The following is a 22,325-nucleotide window of genomic DNA, read 5'->3' as shown; positions in this document are numbered from 1 at the left end:
ATGTAACCAAACATCTATACAAAGCACGTAGGTATGAGATGAGAGGAAGTTTTTGCTGTTCTAAAGGGGTGACCAGAGACCACTTGGCATGCTGTAGCACATCTAAAATGCCACTAGGCATTTATGTTTATGTACGTGAGTTCCACTCTATGATGCCTAAGAAGCAGAGCTACATGCTTGCTTTTTATGTTAGAAAGCTTAGGTTAAAATAGCTTTAAGGAAAAAGAGATGTTGTGGAGGGAAGATGTAACATGGAACGGGGGCAGCGGTGGAAGCCTTCAAGTAAAAATATTAAGTTAAAAAAGGAAAAAAAAAGAAAAAACAAACCACAAAAGAAACCAACCTTATTTTACAACTTATGTACTAGAATGATGAAATAATTCCTTTTATTAATCAGAAAACTTCATAGGAGGGTTAAAAACTGATCCAAACAAACCTTCCTATTATTAAAAAATATTGCATGCATGCATATTGACTCTGTTACTGTACTTTCACCATCACATATGAGCGAGACACAGCAATTTAAGCCTTCAAAAGCAGGACACTTGCATACACACGTAGCAGAAGCAATGAAGGATAAAAAGGAAAGTTTCTTGGGTTTTTTTAATATACTTAGTGTTCAAGAAAGGATTCTCAGTCTTTTCCTTATGATGTGGAAGCAGGTAGATGAGGAGAGTGATTATACACCGATTTTTATAACTGATACTCTTATCGAACTGCAATAGGTTCTAGTATGTTTCATAAGGAGAAAGGGGCCAACGGCAATACACTAAGAACTTTCTCAATGTCCTTTTAATCTCTGGGTTTGAGGATTTGGGAAAATTGGGGTATCTAGTTTTAGATTTCTTAATTTAGGGTTGGTTTTTTTTCATTAAACTAGTCAACCCCCAGTCCCTCCTCCTCTCCCTTGATCACTCTGGTTTATGAATATCCAAGATGTTGGTGAAAGACATACTGAAGGCAAATTTTCAAACTTACTAACATATTTTCCCCTCCCTTTCAACTGCATGAAACAGAAATCCATCAGTTTCATGACCATTTGCCTTCAATTCCTTTTCTCCCTCCTTCTCAGGCCTTTCTCAGGGATGGAAAAAGAGGGAAATGTGTTACCATCATAAGAAAAAGAAAAAGCAGCTTATGCAGGGAAGACAAAAAGTTTTACTACACCCCAGTACACTTACAGTGGAAGTCCAATGAAGTACGAAAAGCAGCATTTTCCTCAGCTCTCACACATGGTTTTACTCTCCCTTCAACCAAACTGAAGGGGGGGAAAAATTAAGCAATCTACAAGAACCAGATACAAAGTGTGGAAAGCCACAGTTTTGGTTTAAATGTGAAGCAGGAAGTTCTTTGTGCTCATCGGGGGGGGGGGGGGGGGAAGCTTATTTTGAGGCCAAATGAGAAACTCTGTTTCAAGAAATCTCATGAGCAACAGCAAAAGAAAAACCTTGTTTTCAGTGGGAGATTTCTGAAGGGTGTATTTTGCTTGCTTGGCTTGTAGATCCCCACCCCACCATCTCAAGAGGAAAAGCAGTTCCTAAAATACCTTCAGAAAGTGATGAAATAACCACATTCAAATTGTTCTTCATGCATCAGATTCAGACTTCAGTTGTATCATCATCCCACGCAATAAAAACAACTCATAGCACACACGGCAGCCCCCTGCCCCATTCATCTTTCAGATGGGCCTGCACTAAGTCTCATTCTCTTACTGAAGCTGCTTCCACTCCCCTCTTTCAGGCTACAATCCAGCACTGTAGGAGCCTGGTGGGAGCATTATAAAGGCTCCCTCGGGCAGCTGAGCCACGTGTGGTAGGCAGGCAAAGTCAGCTGGAAAGGCACCATCGCTTCACCGGTCAGAACGCTGACCCAGCCTCAACCATTTTTAAGTCATCTCCGAGTTCCTTAGCGCCACACAAGTAACACGGAAAGATATGAGAGATGTACTCAGGAGCCCCACTCCTGGGTAGCAGAGAAAGGGTTAGAAAGCAGTAGAAAGACCCTTTGCTGTCAAGCTTGGTCACAAGAAGCAGTACTGAGATATCCATCCTGTGTTCTGATGTTAAAGGGCAAACATCTGGCACTTCCTACACTGAAAACTGCTCATTTTACAGGCTAAATAATCTAACTATGCAATTACTTAATGGTATTATCTGAAAACAATCATTCAAACCAGAGGCTGTACATACAGCCTTGCATTTTATTTTATCCTAGCTTCTGAAAAGAACCTCTGGCATGTCGTGGTGCATCATTAACACCTATATTCCACTTTATTTATTTTAGGACAAACTTAACATTACTTAGAAAAATATTCAAGTAGGTAGGCTATGGAACTTGGCACTATTTATTGCATAGCACATGCAGTTTTCTCAGGATGCCAAAGCTATCAAACCCCAAAACTCCTCCAAGAAAGGTGGCTGGCGAGAAGAAAAGAGATGAAAAGACTAGAGCACACATTCCCCTGCTAGCAGGCAGAAAACTCAAAGAGGAGACAGAAACTTGAAGCCTGCCTTCTACTGCACACAGAAGTTCACACTGAGCATGGTAAGGTCTCGATACATCAATGAGAAGACCACAGTTCACAGGCACTTTCAAATCGCAGACTAAAGGCACCCACAGAAATACTGACTGCCAGCAAATGGCAGAGAACTGCGGACTACTCATTTTGCTTTTTAAAGTTCCTCCTATAGTCGCCTACAGTTTTAAAATGTACAAACTGAAAAACAACAAAAAAACCAACAGCTCACCCCCAATCTACTAAAACGTTTCTGTGTCTCACCAAAAAGGTTATTTAAGGGAAGCTTTCAGGCTTCTTAGTTTTGGTGTTATCCAAGCCTGAACAAACAGAAGCACTTTATAAACAGTAAAAATACATTTAACCAGAGCCCTGTGGAGCAAGTTGTTAAAACGTGAAATAACTTCTGAAGTATTTGAGAACAAATTAGAAGCAAACACACAAACAAGGAAATTATTGGTGTTTAACATTTGGAGCAAGGTGAACTCAAAGACAGAAGCAGTATTACTGCACTGAAGAATGATCTGCAATACTACAAGAACAAATACAAATGAAAACTTCATCTAAAAGGGAAACTTGACAGTACACACTCGGTCATACCTCAGAGGCCTTGACAGTTTTTCTTCTCTTTCTGAAGACACTTTGATTAAAGATTCCTCAATAAACTGCTCTATTACGAAAACCACATTTTCAGTAGATCTTCAGCACTGTTAACTACTCCCAAATAAAAAGCAAAACCAGTACATTACAAAGAACAGCACCAAGATAATTACATTTAGCAACAAAATAATACTAACATTACCATTCAGAAGAAAGCTACAGAGTAGGGAAAGCAAGCAGCTCCTGGAAACCACTGCTAAAGATGCATTAAGACAGAACTACTTCCATATGCAGTGCTTGTTTAATTATAAGAAGTAACACCTGTGGCTGAAAGCTTGTTGGGTGGTTGCAGTCCTCATGGATGTTATTTTTTTCAGTGTATGGAGTTGGCTTTTCCCTTGGTTTTGTCCATGTTTTCTTTTAAACCATGGAAGAAGGAGCTATGTGTCCGCATGAGTGTTTTCACGGGTGCAATGGTTAACATACAGTCCTAAAAACCTGACTGTAGTAAGTACACAGTCAGAGTTCCAGTAGAGGGAAAACTGCTCAGTGTGAGATGTGGCAAGTCAAACACAAGCCCAAGAGGACCTTTATAGAAGATTATATCATACAGGTCTTCCAGTAATTGAAGATTATAAATACAGTCCTTATCCACAATGGTTTATTTTCTTGCCCTTTAGTCTACAAAAAAGAACTAATCCCTGTTATGAGTAAAAAAGGACCTGATGTTGATATATCAATTGCCGAGCGCACAGAAGTGTGATTTAAATAGTTAGAGGGTGAAAACAGATGGAGGAAGCATGAAGGTCTGCTCTTCTGTTTTTTCTCTTTCAATTAGTAATGCCTTGTGGTAGGCCTGCTCCCTCTTCTCTTGTGCTAGTACTCAGGATAGATGTCTCTTCACTTCTATGCCTTCTGAGTAAGTAGGTTGGCCTCATGATCTATGCTAGACTTGTAGCTGCTTTTAAATACTGAACTGGACAGCATCTATTTAGTATCTCTAGAAATTGTAGTGATGTACTTTTCTTTTCATATACAGACATCTATTACAATAGTCGGTCATCACCTTAGCTCCAGTAGCTCTCTCCTTAGCAACTTTCTTGACTCAGTTCAAGGATTGTGACAACTGTCATCATCTCACTTAGAACTCCTAAGGTCAGACTGCTGGTGGTATTCAGGTACCTACTTTGCTTTTTAAAAGCACTGCCATGAGTTAGGAAACCAAATCTCTTTGAAAACTAGCCCCATAATAACTCTGTCCCATGATTCATCCCTTGCGCAGAGCTTATCAGAGAGAAAAGATCTGTGAAATGTATTGATTTTCTTGTCAGGCCCTGTCTGAAAATGGACTAGGGCACATTCTCCCTAGAATACAAAGCTAATTCTTGATGTCAAGAAATGCATAAGAACCTGGCTAAAAGGAAGAACAGTTTGGAGCCACTCCCAGTATGAGTCTTGGGCAAATGAAAGCATTTATAGCAGGAAATGTAGGTAGAGTGGCATCAGACATACACTTCCAATTCTTCTGTTTCCACCAAGAAGCAGGGACTCCCACAAACCCTTGTGTGTGATCTGTCTTCAAAAGAACTACCTATCAGGTTAGAGACCCTATTGCTATAGTCTGGTACACACATCAGAGCTCTTCCACAAAGACACTGACTAGGATCACCTACCAGAGAAAATATAGTTCATATGTGGGCAGACGGACCCTTGACTGGGCACAGGGAAAAATGACAAGGTCAGAGACTGGTAAAACTTTTTAGTTTTATTAAAAATTAGGAGTTGCAGTCCTTCTTTGCTAACCTGGGCAAGTTGTCATTGTTTGGTTGTGTGACGTTTTATCTGTTTTCCTGTGCCATACAGTATTGGGGTTAGTGAGCTCAGAAAGCAAAAATAAGCAGCAACCACAAAGCAATTATCAAGAAAGCAGGCTGAGCTAACAGTGTAGTTGTTTTCCTTCCTCAGAATGACAGACCAGGCTTCAGTAGCCCTGTCAGCTTGTGTGAGATATAGGAAGTGCCTGCCAGAAGCTGATTTCCCCTGGATGTCTTAAATAGACATGACGATGTGGTGGCCTTGTCAGCCTGCTGCCCCTCAAAGGCTGTGTGTCCTTTGTGACAAGCACTACTAAGGCAAAAGACCTTCATGCTCATTAGCTCAGATACAAGTATAATTAAGCAGACTTGAAGAGAAGCTTTAGATCTAGATTTATTTTTAAGACTAAAGAGATCTGAATAAGAATTCTTAAGGACAAAATACCTGATTAGATCAAGGAGCAGAGTTTTAAAACTTTTGAAGTTTACTTGCACTCAGAAGCATCAGGCTGCATCAGGAACAGCCTACGTGCAGAATATGACATTAACTTTAATTTCAACTCCTGCATAAAATTAGACTTAGAAGCTTCATACAGCCAGAAGGATTGATCAGGTAAACTGATCTTGTCAAATAACATTTATTTTAGTTACAGCAAGCATAAGGTTTCTCTTATACTACTAAGGCACAGAAACAAGGACTGAGTATGTTGCTGGAGGTTAAAAAAGAAAAACCTGAACAAACCCACTTCAATCAGTAGTTCGAGTAGGTAACTCATGGATCCTTTCTTTTCTCCTTTCTATTTAATTCAAATACAGGTCAAATCAGCAGTACCTGACATCCTACTAAATGCTTTGGGGATCTAAATGAAGGGAAACAATGGTCCTAGAGCAGATTCTTGTGGAGAAATTTAGCAAAGGTCAAAATCAGGTGAGATAAAGAACTCGAACTGAGATTGCTTCATATTTGAAATACTGTGGAAAGAAACTTTTCCTCATGCAGCCATCATCATATCAAGTTGTACTTGCTTTCTACAAGGTGTTTCTATAATTGTCTTCATTCTTCCTTTCCTTAATACTGATGGATTATAAAGGAGTGGAGCAGGTTTCCAAGTGAGTTGATTTCCTTCTCTAAATCTATGGCATCATTTGCATAGGTGAACAAGCAGTAAAAAGATCTAGCAAAGAAGGAAGTGTAAAGTTTGTCTTGGGAAGACTTTGAAATATCTCAAGATACTGAAATGCAGCAAAGGCTGGGTGGTGACAAGTTCAGCTTCTCACAGTGACGTGACTCTGTCCCCTGTTAATCGTGAAATCCTCACTACCAGCTGTGGCAGCACAAAAAGGTATAAGGTACCACCTTCCCAAGGAGGACTGATTACTCTAAGCAGCACACACTACTATGGCATGTTCTATGCTACAATTCAGTAAAATATTACCTTAACACAAGTGGAAAAATGACACTTTGTTAGTGCCCACTATAGCATTGTAGTATCTTACCCTACTGCCCACCCTCACCCCAGCCCACAAGCCGTAGGATGCCTTTTGGGATGATATTGCTTTCTTTCAGTGAAATTTCTGTTTTAAGTTATTAATTTCAGTTGTCTGTCTTCTTGGCAGCTCATCTTCATTTTCCAGTCCTAGAAACTGCCTGAATTGCTTTGATCCACTCTGTACGCTCTGTGGATGAGGCTGCTTGCAAGTAATAGTGGATATCATTTGCTGTGATAATTTCAAAGAGGATATTGTCAACATCATGCTTCTTGGCTACGGGAAAGAGAAATAGGGAAGTCAGAAGATACGAAAGAGTACCTTGTGTTTACAAAGTTTCCTCCTTTACACACCATAAGGGGATTTCCTTTCTTTCTAAGCTGAGCCTGATCAGGCCTTCACAAACCGATTGCAAGATTGGGTCCATGAGATAGGTCTCTCTTGGAAAATAACCCATGAATTCTGCATGTTTCACCTTCAAGAGTCTCTGGTTAATTGCTCTCCAACCATGGAAAGGTCTGCAATCCTGCAGGCAGGTCATATTCCCCATTTTCTCCATATTCCCCCTGTTCTTTAAGGTCCCTTCCAACTCTAACGAGTCTATGATTTATGAAACCCTTCCATGCCTTGCCAGCTACAAATCAAGACATTCAAGTTCACATCACATCCAGAATCTCTGGTTCTTTTCATGTCTGCTACCACAGGCCACATGGGTGCTGAGATGCCAACGAACTTCCTTGCTGGGTATGAGTTTGCCACTCCTGTGGGGAGCAGAATGCATGGAAGGAATGTTTCTTGTTCCTTGCAGCGATGCTTAGCCATTGCTGTTCCCACAGCTTCTAGTTTTGGGAGGGAACAGAATGCAAACAATAACAATTTGTGGCATAACCATTTCTAACTTAAATGTTCCATCCCAAATTCATCAGCTAAAAAAAGCAAACTCAGCTTACTCTGTCTAAGGCCAGTTATCCCAGTGTAGGGATGGTGTCATCCTTTTGACAGGTCTTCTCTGAACAACTTACAAAACACAAGATTGCCTCTTGCTACCTTTACCATAATACCATTCTCCAGTAATTAAGACAGCAATAGAGAGACTAGTTACTAGAAGAATTACTGGACCATGGCACACAGATTGGTTTTGAGTAAAAACCACTTGTGATTTCAGGCAGATTGAAAGAATGTGCCAAAAATGTATTATACAGCTAATTCAATATGGTTCCTTACAGTCAGGCATATCTTCCACTGCTGTCACCACACAGCCTCTCAAGTGAATGGCTCCCAGTGGTTCTTCTCCCTGGTGAGGACATGAAATCAGAATGAAATTCAACACTTCTGAGACTGTTCATATGTTAATATGTGGCTACAACACCAGAATGGAAACAAAAATATTTGGTGACATGGTATGTCATGTGGGAAACCAGGGGATCTTCAGTCTATGCATGACATGGAGCATGGGGGGGTGTTGTAGAGGGAAATAGGAAATCTCTTCAGGGATTTGGAATTCAGGATCTGCAGAGTATTTAGCATGTCCTGAACAAACGTATGAGAAGAATATGAGCCTTGTGCCAACTGCATTTCTTTTTTTTTCAATGTCACAGTACACAGAAAAAGACCTAGTTCATTTTAATCAAATGAGAGCACACATTAATTCTAATTAATCACAGAGAAGAGCTGAGAGCACAGTTCAGTGTTACCTGTTTCCAGATCTGGGTGGCACTTGCCTCCCTGATGTGGCAGCCCCAGAAACCATCCTCCACCCTGCTTTTCCAGAGGATGGTTAGGCCATGTGAGCACAAACAGCTCCACAGTACTGCTTGGTCTTTCCTATCACACATTCCTACGCAAATACTCCATTCAGATATGTCTATAAGGTACTGGCTTTAAAACAAACAAAGAAATAAACCAAATGTCTCTTACTCCAGCTGGGTCATAGTAGTGAAGATATGCAGGGTCCTCTCTTAAAACAAACTTTCTCACTTTCCAGTTCTTCCTCCGATGTCCCTAGGAAAGTTCAAAACCAGAAATATCGTGAACTACTTTATCTGCAAGCACTTACAGTCAGCTTACCCATCCAAGAGAGAACAGGCAAATACAAAAGGAAAAAAGCTGAATATTTTGGACAGGAAGTATTCACTGCATCCCACTTTTTTGCACGACTGGCCTCTCACACCAGTTTCACTTTTTATGTGTCATATGAAGCAGAACAGCTTTAACACAGGAGATGCCCCTAAACACGTTTCATAGCCTGGTAGTCATGCCATTCACATGAAGTGTCTGAAAACTGGGTCTGAATGCATGCCAGAAAGCATGGCTGCAAAATGTCTTGCAGGAAGGTACTATGAACTATTGGCAAGGAAGGTCCTTCTTTCCCTGCAAGACAAAACCAACCAACAGCAAAAAAGGCTTATCTGGCTTAAGAACCCTGGGGAGGTTTCCTGGCTGAGAAGCTCAAGCAGAAATAACTCCACCTTCCAACATGGGTGCAGATGCCTCACTGCAGTTTCCAAGATTGAAATGATGGGTGGGGCAAATCAGGATCTGCTGAAAGCATTCTCTTCTCAGCAGAAGTGTTAATGCTTCTGAGCAATGACCCATGGGTCACTGAGGGTGACCAATTCCAGACCAACACTAGTGGAAGACTGTCATGAATCACTTCCTCTGAGCATTTCAAAACAAGTTTCTCAACTAGCTACACTGCACGGAAGTTCTTACTAACTAGGCAGTTGTGAATGTGACAGGGTAAAAGCAGAAAGATGTGTATCTAATTGCTTCTATTTCTTTCGAGTAATCTGATTCAGCAATAGAAATACAAATGAGGACCACCAAAAACTTCTTAGGCTTCCAATGAATGTTTGAACAGTGAAGGTTCAGACTTGATACTAGGAAACATTTCTTTACAGAGAACATGGTCAAACACTGGAACAGATTTCCTAAAGAGGTTGTCAATGCCCCGAGCCTGTCAGTGTTTAAGAGACATTTGGGCAATGCCCTTAATAACATGCTTTAACCTTCAGTTCATTAGGAACTGTAGTGACGGGACAAGGGGTAATGGGTTCAAACTTACACAGGGGAAGTTTAGATTGGATATAAGGAAGAAGTTCTTTACTTTAAGGGTGGTGAGGCACTGGAATGGGCTGCCCAGGGAGGTTGTGAATGACCCATCCCTGATGGTGTTCAAGGCCAGGTTGGACAGAGCCTTGGGTGACATGGTTTAGTGTGAGGTGTCCCTGCCCATGACAGGGGGGTTGGAACTGGATGATCTTAAGGTCCTATCCAACTATTCTATGATTCTATGGTCAATCCTGAGGTGGTCAGCCAGTTGGGCTAGATGATCATTGTAGGTCCTTTTCAACTGAACTACTCTCTTCATTTAAGAATCCTGGTCTTGCCTTCTATTCCCCAATATCTGCTTGCAATTGCCCTGGAAAGTACGTGTCTTATCATCACAGTCACCATATTGCTTAAAGTTTTGCTGGAAAGGAAAGGTATAGAGTTACCTGTCACCTTACAGATGGGACAGAATTAAACACTAGTAACGGAAAGGACTTTTTTGCTCAGGTACACTAAAAAAGCCTGTGAAAACTAGCAACTGAATCCAGTTGTGTATCCAGAGGGACACTGGATTGGCAGCCTTTCTACCCAAGCTCCCCAATGACTTGTCACATCTCCTGCTTTAGCACCCTTTCCTAATTAAAGCTATAACCTGCCTTATTTTGTAGTAAGAGCAATAAACCTTGCAAAGTTGGGCAGAAGCCCTGCTGCCATGCTACAGCAAGCATTCTTTGTGCTAAGGCAAGAGGGACAGAGATGAAACCTAACCTATCAAATGTGGAGATGGCATAGGCTAGTTTCTCCCTTCTCTAAAGCTTTTTGTTGTAAAAGTGTAATCCTGTATCCAATGAACATCATCCCAGTGACAAAATGGAACACATTCAATACTGACCTGTTTCAGCAAACATCCTTGTTTGACTACTATGCCTCTGAATTCTTCTTTCAGGACCACATCATCATCACTAGAATTTCCATCACAGAAAAACCCGCTGTCTGGCTGCACGACCACAAGAGAAAATTCAGAAGTTACACAGCTGCCACATGTCTATGTACATGTACAAAGATGGCTTCTCTTTGGCTTCCCTCCTCCTTAATGTAGGATGGTAATGATGTAAATGTAGGTAATCATTCATATGGCTTAGAGTAAACATCTGTGCTGCCAACTTGTATGATAACAAGTCAGACGTTGACCTGCTGTGGTCTCCTCACACCATATTGGGAGCACACATGGGCTACTAAAAGTGTCCCAGGTAGCCAGGAACTGTGATGGCCACAAGGCTGCTTTCATCAACTGTGTCTCTGCTTCCATTGCTGCCCAGGTAAAGTGTCCCTGCCACAGACACATTCTAGGAAGACAAATTAAGTAATGGAAGAGTCATTTTACTCAAGTCAAGTGATTCTATGTGGTGAATATAAAGAAAATTGTCATATTCAAGCATTTTCATGTGACAGAAGGCATACTTTTTGTTAATGTAAGTTCATAAGCCAAACATCTTTAAAACAGTATTTGACTGTGATATTGTGGGTTCTTCAAATCAATCCACAGAACTCGAAGCAATACATCAAAAAGGCTGGGTAAACTACCCAGGACAGGTGTTACTGGGGGATATTAAAATCTTCTTTGCTCACAGGCAAGCTGTGTATGCGTGTGTGACATGCACTGAGTCAGATTTGATGGCTCTGAACAAAAGAAAGAAAAGGATTTGTAGCTTGTGTCATTCCAAGAAGCCCCATGATAATGAATTACTTGCTTGCCTCCCGCTGAATCATCAGAGGAACTGATGGTTAAATCCTGGTCACTGGTGAAATTACCAGGAACAAAGCCTAAGTTATAAAGAACCCGGCTTAAACTCAGCACTCAGTTCACACTTAGAAGGGTACGAGAAAAAAAATGTCCTGCTTACAAATATTAAAGTGAGCCAGTTCATTCTGAATATCATATAGAGAAAGGCAATTAACATAGATCTCTCTGTTTCTGCCCAATCTTTCCTCTAGGACTTAAGAAACCCAACAAGAGGCCTGAGAAAAGCAGAGCATTAGTAATTCTGAGACAATTAAAAAACAGAATGCATCACTCACAAAGTAATAGTAGGCATCGCTGAGATCTAAGAAAGGGGTGTCTGACAGTCCCTCAGCAGCAGCCTTGGATGTATCCTCTGCAGGCTGTAGGTAGCCTTCACTCAAGAGGGAAGAGGCAAGCATGAGACCTTCTTTGCGATTTCGGATGGAGTTACTAGACACCAGCCAGTCAATCACAGTAGTGCCTGGTTACAGAGGAGCAAACACCATCAGCCACAAACCATTTGATGGAAAGCAAGACAGAAATGACAATGTGGCACTGCTTGTTGATGAATATTTCAGGAAGGAATAATTCTTCTGGAGTTAAGTGTTTCATGCAACTTTCTGCAAAGATCTATATCAATCTTTCTGGCACTGGTTAAATTTCTTTCTCTTCTCTTGCTTACCATGGCCACAACTGAACCCTTTTTCAAGCTTCATCCTTAGAACACCTCCAGTGTTGGTCAGAAAAACATCTGCCAGGCTTTCTTCTTAAACTTCTCTGTGCTCTACAGAGCTTAGAGCTGTTTCATCTATCTATAGCCTCTCAACCTGTGCTCCCTTTGTTGTATGAAAAAGCAGGACAAGAGTTCCTTACCGGTAAAGCAGTGATTGTACACTTTTTTGTCTTTTTCCAGCTTCAACTCTTTTATTCCCTTTTCAGGATCTTTCATTGAGAGGTACAAAGCACTGTGCATAAAAAGAACCACAGAAACTTAGCAAATAAAAAGCTTTAGCCAGTTTGTGCAAGAATATCATTGTCATTCACAGGATCTTCATGTTTTGCTGGCATATTACTCTCCGCAGGGTTACAGCACAGCTTAGTTTAATCTCCTGAAAAATTCATGTTGCAAAGCCTGGAGGCTTCTGTCACAGCTAGAGGAGCAGAGGGGCAAGTGCTCAAGTGGTTCTCCACACCCCCTTGATTCCAGAATGGAACAAATTATGTAGCGTGAACAGCAGTGAATACCCACTCCTGAGGCATCTTCACAGGCCCCACAGCCTTGGTGCCAATAAGGAGCTCACTGCTCTGCACTATGTTCCCCCAAAGGTCCTTGGCTGAGCAGAAAACCTGACACTGTGACATCTCCAAAGACTGCATGCTCTCAGAGGCACCAAGTAACCTCAGTGAGCCCTGGCATGACTTCCTTCCTCACATCCGCTTTTCACTTGCTCAGAACTCTTGGAGCTCTGGAATGACAAGAAAGATGACTATTAAATGTCACATGCTAAGTCCTTTAGCCTGTGAGTCAGGGTGATCCCCTGCTGAAGCAGAGAAGTGAAATTTAGCTGGATGTTGGCCCTGTGCAGTTTTACTGTCTTATAATGAGCACTGCAGGTTCATCTGTACCTTGATATTTACTGCTCAGAGGCAAGCTGTCCTTAACATTTTAAAGTACTGACAAACAAATGGCTTCCTGTGTGTGACCTTTATCTCCTCTCCATTTGCCAGTTCCAAGTTCTCTGGCAAGCGCCACTCTACCCTCAGCATCCAAAACCTAGGCTAACATCAGCGTTCCTCTGGAAAGCAAACAAAAGCTCTAAAATATTTTTACAATAGATTATATATTGTATAAAAATGCCTCTCCTGGCAGAATCACACTTTGGCTGGGGTCTCCTCTTCCATTGCAGTGTGCTCAGAAATCTCCTTATCAGCAAAATCCCTTGATAAATAAGCATGTTTTGGTAAATGAGGATGCATTGAAAATTATTTTCCCAGTTCTGATCACTAGCTCATTTCTGCCACATTCTGAGTCATGCAGAAAGGACTGAGTGAAGCCAGAGAGGTAGCACGGACAGACATGCTCATAGCTTGTCCAGACAGAGGTTACGGTATCTGGCACACTGCCTGCAGATGTAAGTAAAAGGGGGAGCAGAGCTATGAGAACAAACCTCAAATTGATTGTCTCAGGCAGTCTGATAGATTTTCTTGTGGATTTTCTGGCAAACCGCTGGCCTCCATCTATGCAATGAATTGCTCTCTTGATATCTCGTACCCAGGCATCTCTCTCCTCCAGGTAGGCAGCTTGAAAAAAGTGGTCCTGCTGCTTGGCTGCGGTGAGCTTGAAGACAAACTGGAATGATAAATGATGTTTCTTTTAGAAGTCACTTTGGTGTAGCCAGTTGGGCACAGTTACCCCAGTACCACCACAACACACAGCCTACCTGTGCCTGAGGGACTACTGAAAGTGCCTTACAGCCACAGTTACATTTAAAAACCTCTGAAGAAAAGCATGAACAGGCAGTGCAGGAAACTGACTCTTGTTATTTCCTGCTGGGCGACCCTGACCTTGTCATTATAGCCAAGGAGAGTGGCACCAGTGTAGTGGCCTATTTTAACTTTTGCTGGGAAGTTCAACCGAGAGGCTCAAGTGCCCAGCCCTGCGGGCTTACAGTGGGTGTGCATTTCTGTTACTGTTTATAAAGATGTGGTCAGTCTGAGGGAGGGAAAAATACCCACTTCATGTAGCTCAGCTACTGATTCACAAGGAGAGAAAAGGTCACAGTCACACTGGAGAGCAGGTGAACACATCAGCTTAGCAAACCTTTAAGGGCTTGGTACATCCCACCCATGGCTACATCTTATGATCGCTACCTATCTAAGCACACTAGCAACAACGGAAAAACTATTTCCCAAAATGAGAAAAGATCTTTTAAAGGTAATTCTGATCAGAAAAAAATTAACACCAACCTGGGGAAGGAGGGGGAAGTGGGGGAAAGAAATAAGGAAAAATAAAATCCAACACAACAACCAAGAAAACCCAAGCCCAAAGTTCACACTGTTTGAGCTCATATTCATCCAGTGATCTTTTCAATGGAAAATCAGAATCTAATTCCTCAGGCAAGAGGTTTCCACCTCCTCTAAAATACAGTTCTCCATAAGCAGAATTGTAATTGGTTCCATAGCTGTATTACAGTAAGTACAAGAAGTTCTGTCTCAGCAGGCATCTAAAAGTGACAGGCTAATCAGCAAGCCAACAGCATGGCTTTATGAGGGCAAGTAAAGAAGAGGCTATCATCATCATCGAGCAGAGCGTGGTGAGTCTACAGCAGTGAACTGAAAGCACTGAGTCTGCTGAAGCCTGCATTTGTAAATGGCACATTTCTGAACATCCCCAGTATGCATCTTCCAGGTTGTTGTCAATGTGAAAAATTCTGACACCCTGACATGGTGTGGAAGTCCCACTGACTTTCATGGAAGACAGATATCAAAGTTACAAACAGTGGGTCCTGAAAAATCCATTTCAGAAAGAAAAGCAATCATTTCTGATGAGACACCATTCATCTTTCCAGCAACACCTGCCTTTTCTATTATGCAGTAAAGAGCTATATCCTGAAAAGCAATGTATGGTACATTTGTGAAAAGCAAACAGATTAGTGCAAGGTGTCCCTGCCCATGGCAGGGGGTTGGCACTAGATGATCTTAAGGTCCTTTCCAACCCTAACTATTCTATGATCCTATGAAATCCCAATATCCAAGAATCATGCTTATACACCAGGTTAACAGAATGAAATACCAAATCATTAATACAAGCTTTTACCAAAGGGAAAATCAACAATCTCAAAATCAAAGAGCTCAGAAGCAATGTACAGTGAAATGCTAAAGAAGAGTTTATTCCCAGTACGCAGAGGAGGTTGGGAAAGCTCTTTCTCTTAACTTCAGCTCTTGGAAAGCTAGGCCACTGAGCTAGACATCCAGGCTCCCCCTGAAATCAGCAAAAAGGTCGAGCCTCCAATCTTAGAAGTGACCGAGTCTCCCTCTGATGATGTGCTTCTGTTTGTGCTTTAGTGAAAATTAGACAATTAGACTGCACTAAATACTAACATTTCGGTTTAAATTAGGACAAATGTATCTGACTCTAAGCAACTATACATGATTATGTTATCCACGTGAAAGCCATGGAGAAAACAGAGAAAGCTCAAGCATAGCAGAATTAATATCACATTAAGCAGTGATCAAACTTCAGATCAAGAATGGTGGTGAATGCATTTTGAAACAAAATCTCAATGCAGTCTCTTCTGAACCGGTTATATTTATTTCTGTTTAACAAATCCAAGATTGCTTCCTTTCCCCACAGCACCTGCTTCTGGCAACTGATTCAGTAAAAGTGTGTTGGTGATATCTCCTGAGTTTTCAAGCTAGGCCCTGATACAGATACACAAGCTGATTCAAAAAGCTTAAGTCTAACCAAATGAATATAAAAGTTTGCTCATGGCTCAATAGTCCCTGTCCCAAACTGGGTCCAAGTGAGTGAGACTGGCTAGTAAGAATTATCCCACTTTTCACCTTCAGAACTCCTGTCCTAAAAATATACATTAATTTCTAGCTACATGAAGCAAATGTATGCAAACCACTAAGAATCAGAATAATTCCCATAAGAGGAAGAACTATATGTTTTGGCATGCAAGCAGTGAGAAAGCAGGATGGAATGCAGAGGCATTGCTTGTATACAATCCCAGTGACAGTGTCATTCATATGAATGAGCATGTTGAAGTTTCGACTGTTTGAACAGTGCAAATTGTAATTCAATATGTTTCCAAGGCTATTAGTCTATGTAATTGCAGAATTGTCTCACCAACTCAGTAAGGAGGATCTGATCCAGCACCCGCTGAAGTTGTTTGGATTGCTTCCACTGACTCTGGATCTGGATCAGATCTCACTTACAAGAAGGTGGTTTAGGTGCCTCAACCCCCAGGTCTGAGATCCTTCCTTTTTTCAATATCCTCCCTCAGAAATAGCCCCAGCAACTAAAGTGAAGCCTAAAGTAAATCTCAATATTTAAACTCATTATGTAAAATGAAGCATAATGTCCACTGCAGTCAAAGGAAGGCTCCTCAAAGACTTCATCACCCTTTGATGCAGATGCAATGCATCTTCTGCTAACTGCTACATCTTCAAGCAACCCTTTGGGCAGGTGAGGCTGTCTCTCATTCTGCCTTCAGCAGACAACAGACACTTCAGACCTCTCTGCCTAACTTGTAGAATGTACCTATGCTGGTCAATTATCTTTTCACTATTGTTAAATGTGTTACTGTTGATGACGTTTCCAAGCAACTATTATAGACCAATAGTGATGTCAGGGCCTCAGTAAGAGTTAAAAAAAAACCCAAACCAAACCAAACCAACCAATCTGGGAAAAAAAAAACAAACAACAAAAACCACCAAAAAAAACACAAACAACAAAAACACCCCCACAAAACTGTTTGGAAAAGAATGCTTCATGAGAAAAACTTAACTTCCACCATTATAATGTAGGATGCGTGATACTCTTGGATACAGTACCCTTCTCCTCATGCATTATACCTCATAAGTAGAGTGCTGTGCTGAGGCTTGTTAATTAGATAATGTAGGAACATGGTTTCAAAACAGCAGAATTAGAACCAAGTGTGTGCAGATATACTTAGTTTCTGTTCCTTTATTTGGTAATTTCATGTTCCTGTCCTGCACTCTAGTCCCTAGATGTAATTCTGCTTCGCCTTTATTATCCATGGTTTACAAAAGATGTAAAGCCAAGTGCTGTAACTGAGGGCTCTCAGCAGTGCCCAGGCAATGCACTGACACACAGCCACACTGGCTGAAGCAGAAGGTTAGGTCTGAAGCTACAGGGGTCAACCAGTAAGGTTTGCCCAGCTATGCCAAGGGTGGCTCAGACAGGAGCTGTTAGCAATAAGGAAGAGTAAATGGGCTTGACTAGCAGTCAGTCTCAAACCCTTCTGAATCAGTTGGACAATCTCCCTTGCCAGCTCAGGGATCAAAAAGCCTATGATGAGCATGGGGTGGGAATACATGATTGCACAATTCTTTTCCAGGCATATCAATACAGTCTCCTTCTGTGGACAACTCTCAGCACCTACGGACAGCTAGGAAAAGCAGGCGGCTCTTGATGATCCTGCTTTGGATGGGATTACCAAGGTAACAGCTCTCTAAAACCTTTGGTTCCCAGGAGAAGCAGCCGTCTACAACTGCTTTGACTCAGCACAGAATTAACAGCAAACTTTATTTGTACTGCCTCAAAAAAGTAGAAGACCCTTTTTCTTAAAGCATATAAGTCAAAAAGACTTCGTAAGAATCAGCTTTTTTAATATATAAATATGGGGGCTGCACAAAGAAGAAAAAAAATAAAAGAAAGAAGAAAACGGAAGGAAAGAAAAAGGAAACCCAGCAGGTCCAAACCTGACACCAGGGACCCTGACTCCACTTACCACAAAACCTAAGGACAGGTATAATTCTCTCCACTCATATGAGAAAATGCAGCTTTCTCTCTCATGCACTCTCACACTTTCTTTCTATTTTTCTAATGCTCTCAGACTTCTATCTTCAGTCAGGTATCCTTGTGGTAAACTTCTTTAAACTGCAATTGTACAATCTTCCAGATTCTGGGGAACCCCTTTGTCAAAGGAATTCTTGAGGGTATGATGCCTATTTGATGAAATCGAGTTGCTGAAATAACGAATGCCTGACTGTAGATAGGATTCTTTGCTCATACTGGAAATCCTGTTTTACCAACAACTGTTTTGCATGAACCCTGTAACAAAATATGTATGTTTGTACACTTATCTTCATCTATCTTTTTTCTGTCACATAAGACTCTGAATTTGCGAATACAGTCATCTGTGTGTTTTACTGGGAAGCGGGACCCGTGTGTGCACTTGCCACCTTCGACTTTAAGACATCCCAGATATGTAGGCAACATTTGGACTACTTTCTCTAGGTCAGTTTTGGGGTTTACTCTCTGAGTGTAGATGTGACTCTTAGTCACTTGCAAAAGCCCTACCAGTAACAATGCAGTGGTGATTACTACAGATTTCATTAATGTGAAATGTGTGGGGTCACCAAATGGTAATAAAACGGCTTGGAATTAAAGCTTTGCTTAGGCATTTGGGTCACAGCATTTATCTCTTTTCTGTATCACAATTTTTTCATTGTTATTGAAAAAGTACTTACCATTCTTTTGCCAAAATCTTGGCATGGGCTGTTAACAGAGCTTCCCTTTAGTGGGACCATCCCTTTGGGGCTATTGTCAGCCTTCCGCTTGTAGAATTCAATTCCATCTTCTAACAGCACGACCCACATCGGCTTCCAGGTGTTAAACATGCTGCCCTGCTGCAATAAATCACTGTGTATATTATGTTCAATAAATCACTCTCTTCGCATGATACCCACTGAAGATATGACCTTCCAGGGAGTGTCTGACATGCTAAAATAACTATAGCTAGTGTCTCAATGAGAACACGGCACAACTGCACCCATCTTACTACACAGTTACGGAGCACTGTTGTTATTCTTCTGACCACCATTTTTGGACCCTTGTAGTCACCTCAGCCATGAGTGTGTCCAAAAATCACACTGCCTGCCCCAGGAGGTGTTTCTTTTCAGTATCAGTCCCAGCTACTGTCTTCAAGATGACATAGTGGCAATATTATGAAGAATCCTCAAAATTTCTGGATGTGAACTGGCACATTAGAACTGCCTCATTAACTTGGGCATCCTTTGCAATATTTAGGACTTGCTGCTACAATACAGTTAGCTGCTGAGGCCTGGCTGTCTAGTAAGAAAGCACACATCTCAGAGGATTTCTAGACATACAGATACAAACTGTAAGAGTAATGAACAGTATAAGGGCCTGCAGCTGCAGATCTCCAATGATGAGGAATTGAAGTGCTCCATTTCATCTTTTAAAGTTTTTACTTCCCATTCCTGAAACAAAGCTGTCAGATGCAAGAAATACAGAGATAAAGATAGGGCCAGATCCTACATATAGTGAAACACAGCAAAATTCTAAGGGTCTCAGAGAGGAACAACCCATTTCTCTGTGTTGAGCATGATTAACTGCTAAAATTACTAAGACTGGTGCATTCTAGCTAGGTGTCCTCTATGGTCCCACCACTTTTGAAGCTGGTTGGGGTCACAATCCCAAGATACCCAAGTGACTTACTACTCAGCCGAATTAACATTTACATATGCTGAATACCAGCAGTTCCTCTGAAGAGTTACCAAGGCGCAACCAACATTTTTAGGCCCCAAATCAGAGGCCATCCTTCAAAAACATTAGCTTCCCTTGCTCTTTCTGTTACAAAGAGACACCTAAATTTATCCCCCCCTGCCACAACTCCATCCACTGCATCCCTGTCCACCTCAGATGCTGGTGGCTGAGCCATGCTAAAGCTGCAGATAGAAGCAAGGCAGCCACAGTTACGCTGTGAAAATGGCCTGGTTTGATTTGGTAAACCTGAAAGCTGGGCAGATATGGTTACATGTGCACTTTGTATTTCTGCAGAAGTGAATGGGACAGAAACACACCGAGCCTTTATTTTATTTTTATTTTAATTATTCTCCAGATGAACCGTTTGTCACATCCTTTTTGCTTCCCTACCTTCCAAGAACGGCCTTTGAGTAAGACCTTATGTTCAGTTACAGAGTGAGGAGGGAAAACCGTCAGCTGAGATCTTATTAAGAGCAAGACTTGCTTCTAGCCTCTGCAGCCCACACTAGGGGCAGAAGGTGCTCAACAAATGCTAATTATGTACTTTCCTCCTCTTCATTATGCCCGCAAAGTGAAAACAAGGATTTGACCTCCTAAAGGAGTCATCATGCAGCCACAGGGCCCTTTGCAGAGGGTGAAGACCATTTGTCACTGACCTTCTCCTCTTGATATTTACGTTAGGGTGGGGAACAGTGCTGTGCTTAGGAGTCAGTGCTTTAGCGTGGACTATGTGACTTCCAAAAAGGGAACTGCAAGAGCCTCATCTGCATACGGGCTGACTGCCGTTTGCTTTTGATTCTGTATATTTAATAAGCAATAAGAATTTACCATTATTTGAGAGTCTAAATTAACTCACTGGTCAATTTTCTGCTAAGAAATAAATTAAGACAATGGGCCAGGGCAAGAACTGTTGCAATCTCCTTTTGTTTGTGGGTTTACCATAAGCAGTATTTCTGCTCATAAACAGACAAGTCCAGCACTTCCTAAAGCCCAGACTCTGACATGCTCTACCAATGGAAGCCGCTGCAGAGCAGTGTGAAGACTGGCAGTCTCAGACGCACATCATCAGCAAACCCAAACATGATCACATTGTTCTCATCTAGAAAGATAAGCAAGCTTTTCCTGGACTAAAAATCAAGCTGTCACACCTACTCCAAAGACTGCAGACACAGACAGGTTTTCCTTGAATTGCTCTATGAAATCATTAGCTACTTTAAGAACACACAAAACTTCCCCTTGGTAGAACAATTTTTTATAACATCTGCTGCACTACAATAGCAGAAAATTAGCTGTTTCTTAGGCTCAGATGACACAAAGTCCCCAAAAATATAGAAGTTTAAGCTGACCTAAAACCCCTTCAGGGGTGAACTCATACTTCTTGGAGGTCACATAGTCCAAACTAAACCACTGACCCCCAAGCACAGCACTGTTCCCCACCCTAATGTAAATATCAAGAGGAGAAAGTCAGTGACAAATGGCCTTCCCTCTCTGCAAAGGAACCTGTGGCCCCACAGAGTGCCTCGAGGCCAAAGTGATACGACCTCTGTGATCTCATTATGCTTCCTTGCTATTTAACTCAGCAATTAAGTGCAGTTGAGTAGCCTATGTCCATTTCAAGCTGCTACCTGTCTTGCCAGGCTTCCACTCTGGGCATTAGATTACTTAATAAAAATACAAATCTTTTGATCCAAAGGTACATCCAAGATATGCACAAAATGCCTTATGTACTATTCTGACAAGATAAAACTGCTAGCAAGTATCTGTATGATCACTAACACCACACTGGTCAAGGAATTCTGTTCATTTGCCTTTTCTTTTTGGTAAAAAAAAATATCCTTTTTTTAATAACTGAAACCAAAGTATGTTTTCCTACACCTCCCCAACCTGTTCAGAGTTAGCTTCCTCCTCCACTCAGTCCAAAGCTCCCCCCCTTACCTTCTTAACCAAGTACCCCTCCCTTATACGCATCGGTTCTCGCTCCATGTCTCAGGCAATCCCGTTCTCCGGTCTATCAGCGCTGGCAGTCAAGTTCTTCTGGCAGCAAAGTCTGTGGGCTGGCATTTTTACAGTACAGCTGTGTCACTTTCACAAGTTCCTCTGCCTGCTAATCACATGAAAACAAGCCCATTTCCTCTTACAGAGTGAGAGATAGGGAAACGCAGAAGCATGCGTGTATTTATAGTTCACCTCTGACAGAACAAGCAACAGCCTGACAAAACGCTCAACTGTATCAAATACAGCCAGCCTTGATGACAGAGTCCTGGGTAATAAAGTAAGCATCTTAGTGCCCAATCCCAAGAAATCAGGCTCGCTCTGCAAATACGTGAACTCTAGCAAACAAACAGCTTGGTGTACTGAGCTGCTGCTTGGTGCAAGCCAAACGGGTCTCAGAGACAGGCTTCCAACTCACCAGTTCTGTTATTTCATCCTGCCTTGGAAGCCTGACTCACAGCGGGTGAGCACGTGGAGTCTGGCAGCAAGCTGGAGGGCCCTCGCTTGGGTTAATGACTATGCCCCCTCTGCTGATAAAGAGGGTTTGGAGTTTGATGCTGAGGCCTCCCAAAGAGGTTAGCTGTCAAGTAGGCTAAATGAATTAGACCAGCACACCACAAAGCACCACAGAATGTCACTTTCTACGAGCATCTTTTACTTGCTGCAGAGCTCATATGGCTATATTTGGTAAAAGATAAGGCAAAACCATAATTTTCTAAAAGCTGATATACACCGGACTCACAATCCCTCTTCCGCATACAGAAAGAAGGATGGTGGCCTAGGGGAGGCAATAAGGAGGCTGCTGCATTGACAAGAGCCAAA

General features: G+C 41.8%; 2 protein-coding genes across 6 annotated transcripts in view; both read right to left on the bottom strand.

Annotated features, from left to right (window-relative positions):
• Nucleotides 1-4,601, bottom strand: part of APLF (aprataxin and PNKP like factor) — a 40,327-nt gene extending 35,726 nt beyond the window's left edge. Inside the window, exon 1 of the mRNA XM_061461492.1 lies at nucleotides 3,318-4,601. Coding sequence (XP_061317476.1) covers nucleotides 3,318-3,320 — 3 coding nt within the window. The 5' untranslated portion in view covers nucleotides 3,321-4,601. The remainder of the gene's footprint in view (nucleotides 1-3,317) is intronic.
• A 792-nt stretch (nucleotides 4,602-5,393) lies between these two features.
• On the bottom strand, nucleotides 5,394-21,939 carry PLEK (pleckstrin). 5 transcript variants are annotated; one of them, XM_061461500.1, is made up of 10 exons: nucleotides 21,922-21,939; nucleotides 21,447-21,565; nucleotides 18,473-18,631; nucleotides 13,420-13,601; nucleotides 12,125-12,216; nucleotides 11,548-11,732; nucleotides 10,361-10,465; nucleotides 8,335-8,418; nucleotides 7,642-7,711; nucleotides 5,394-6,693 (listed from the first exon to the last, which is right to left on the bottom strand). In XM_061461500.1, exons 2-10 carry the CDS (start codon nucleotides 21,492-21,494, stop codon nucleotides 6,554-6,556), a joined length of 1,065 nt encoding a protein of 354 aa, XP_061317484.1. In that variant the 5' UTR covers nucleotides 21,495-21,565; nucleotides 21,922-21,939; the 3' UTR covers nucleotides 5,394-6,553. The 5 variants fall into 5 exon arrangements, with proteins under 5 accessions (XP_061317484.1, XP_061317486.1, XP_061317485.1 ...); XM_061461502.1 differs by lacking the exon at nucleotides 21,922-21,939 and having other exon boundaries at nucleotides 18,473-18,644; nucleotides 21,447-21,722; XM_061461501.1 differs by lacking the exon at nucleotides 21,922-21,939 and having other exon boundaries at nucleotides 18,473-18,628; nucleotides 21,447-21,721.
• Between the last annotated feature and the right edge of the window lie 386 nt (nucleotides 21,940-22,325).

The sequence above is a fragment of the Pezoporus flaviventris genome, unplaced genomic scaffold (genome assembly GCF_033815535.1).
Source record: "Pezoporus flaviventris isolate CSIRO_AGI_PZ_B2104156 unplaced genomic scaffold, CSIRO_AGI_Pfla_v1 ptg000031l, whole genome shotgun sequence".
Classification (NCBI taxonomy): Eukaryota; Metazoa; Chordata; class Aves; order Psittaciformes; family Psittacidae; genus Pezoporus; species Pezoporus flaviventris.
This window is presented reverse-complemented; position numbering and strand designations above follow the sequence as displayed.

Excerpts from the sequence above, each read along its gene's own strand:
- PLEK (XM_061461500.1), bottom strand. The coding sequence starts at position 21,494 with ATGGAGCGAGAACCGATGCGTATAAGGGAGGGGTACTTGGTTAAGAAG. Across the intron at positions 18,632-21,446 it reads AGGGGTACTTGGTTAAGAAG|CAGGGCAGCATGTTTAACAC; the intron begins GTAAGGGGGGGA and ends GATTTATTGCAG. Across the intron at positions 13,602-18,472 it reads AAGATTTTGGCAAAAGAATG|TTTGTCTTCAAGCTCACCGC; the intron begins GTAAGTACTTTT and ends TTATCATTCCAG.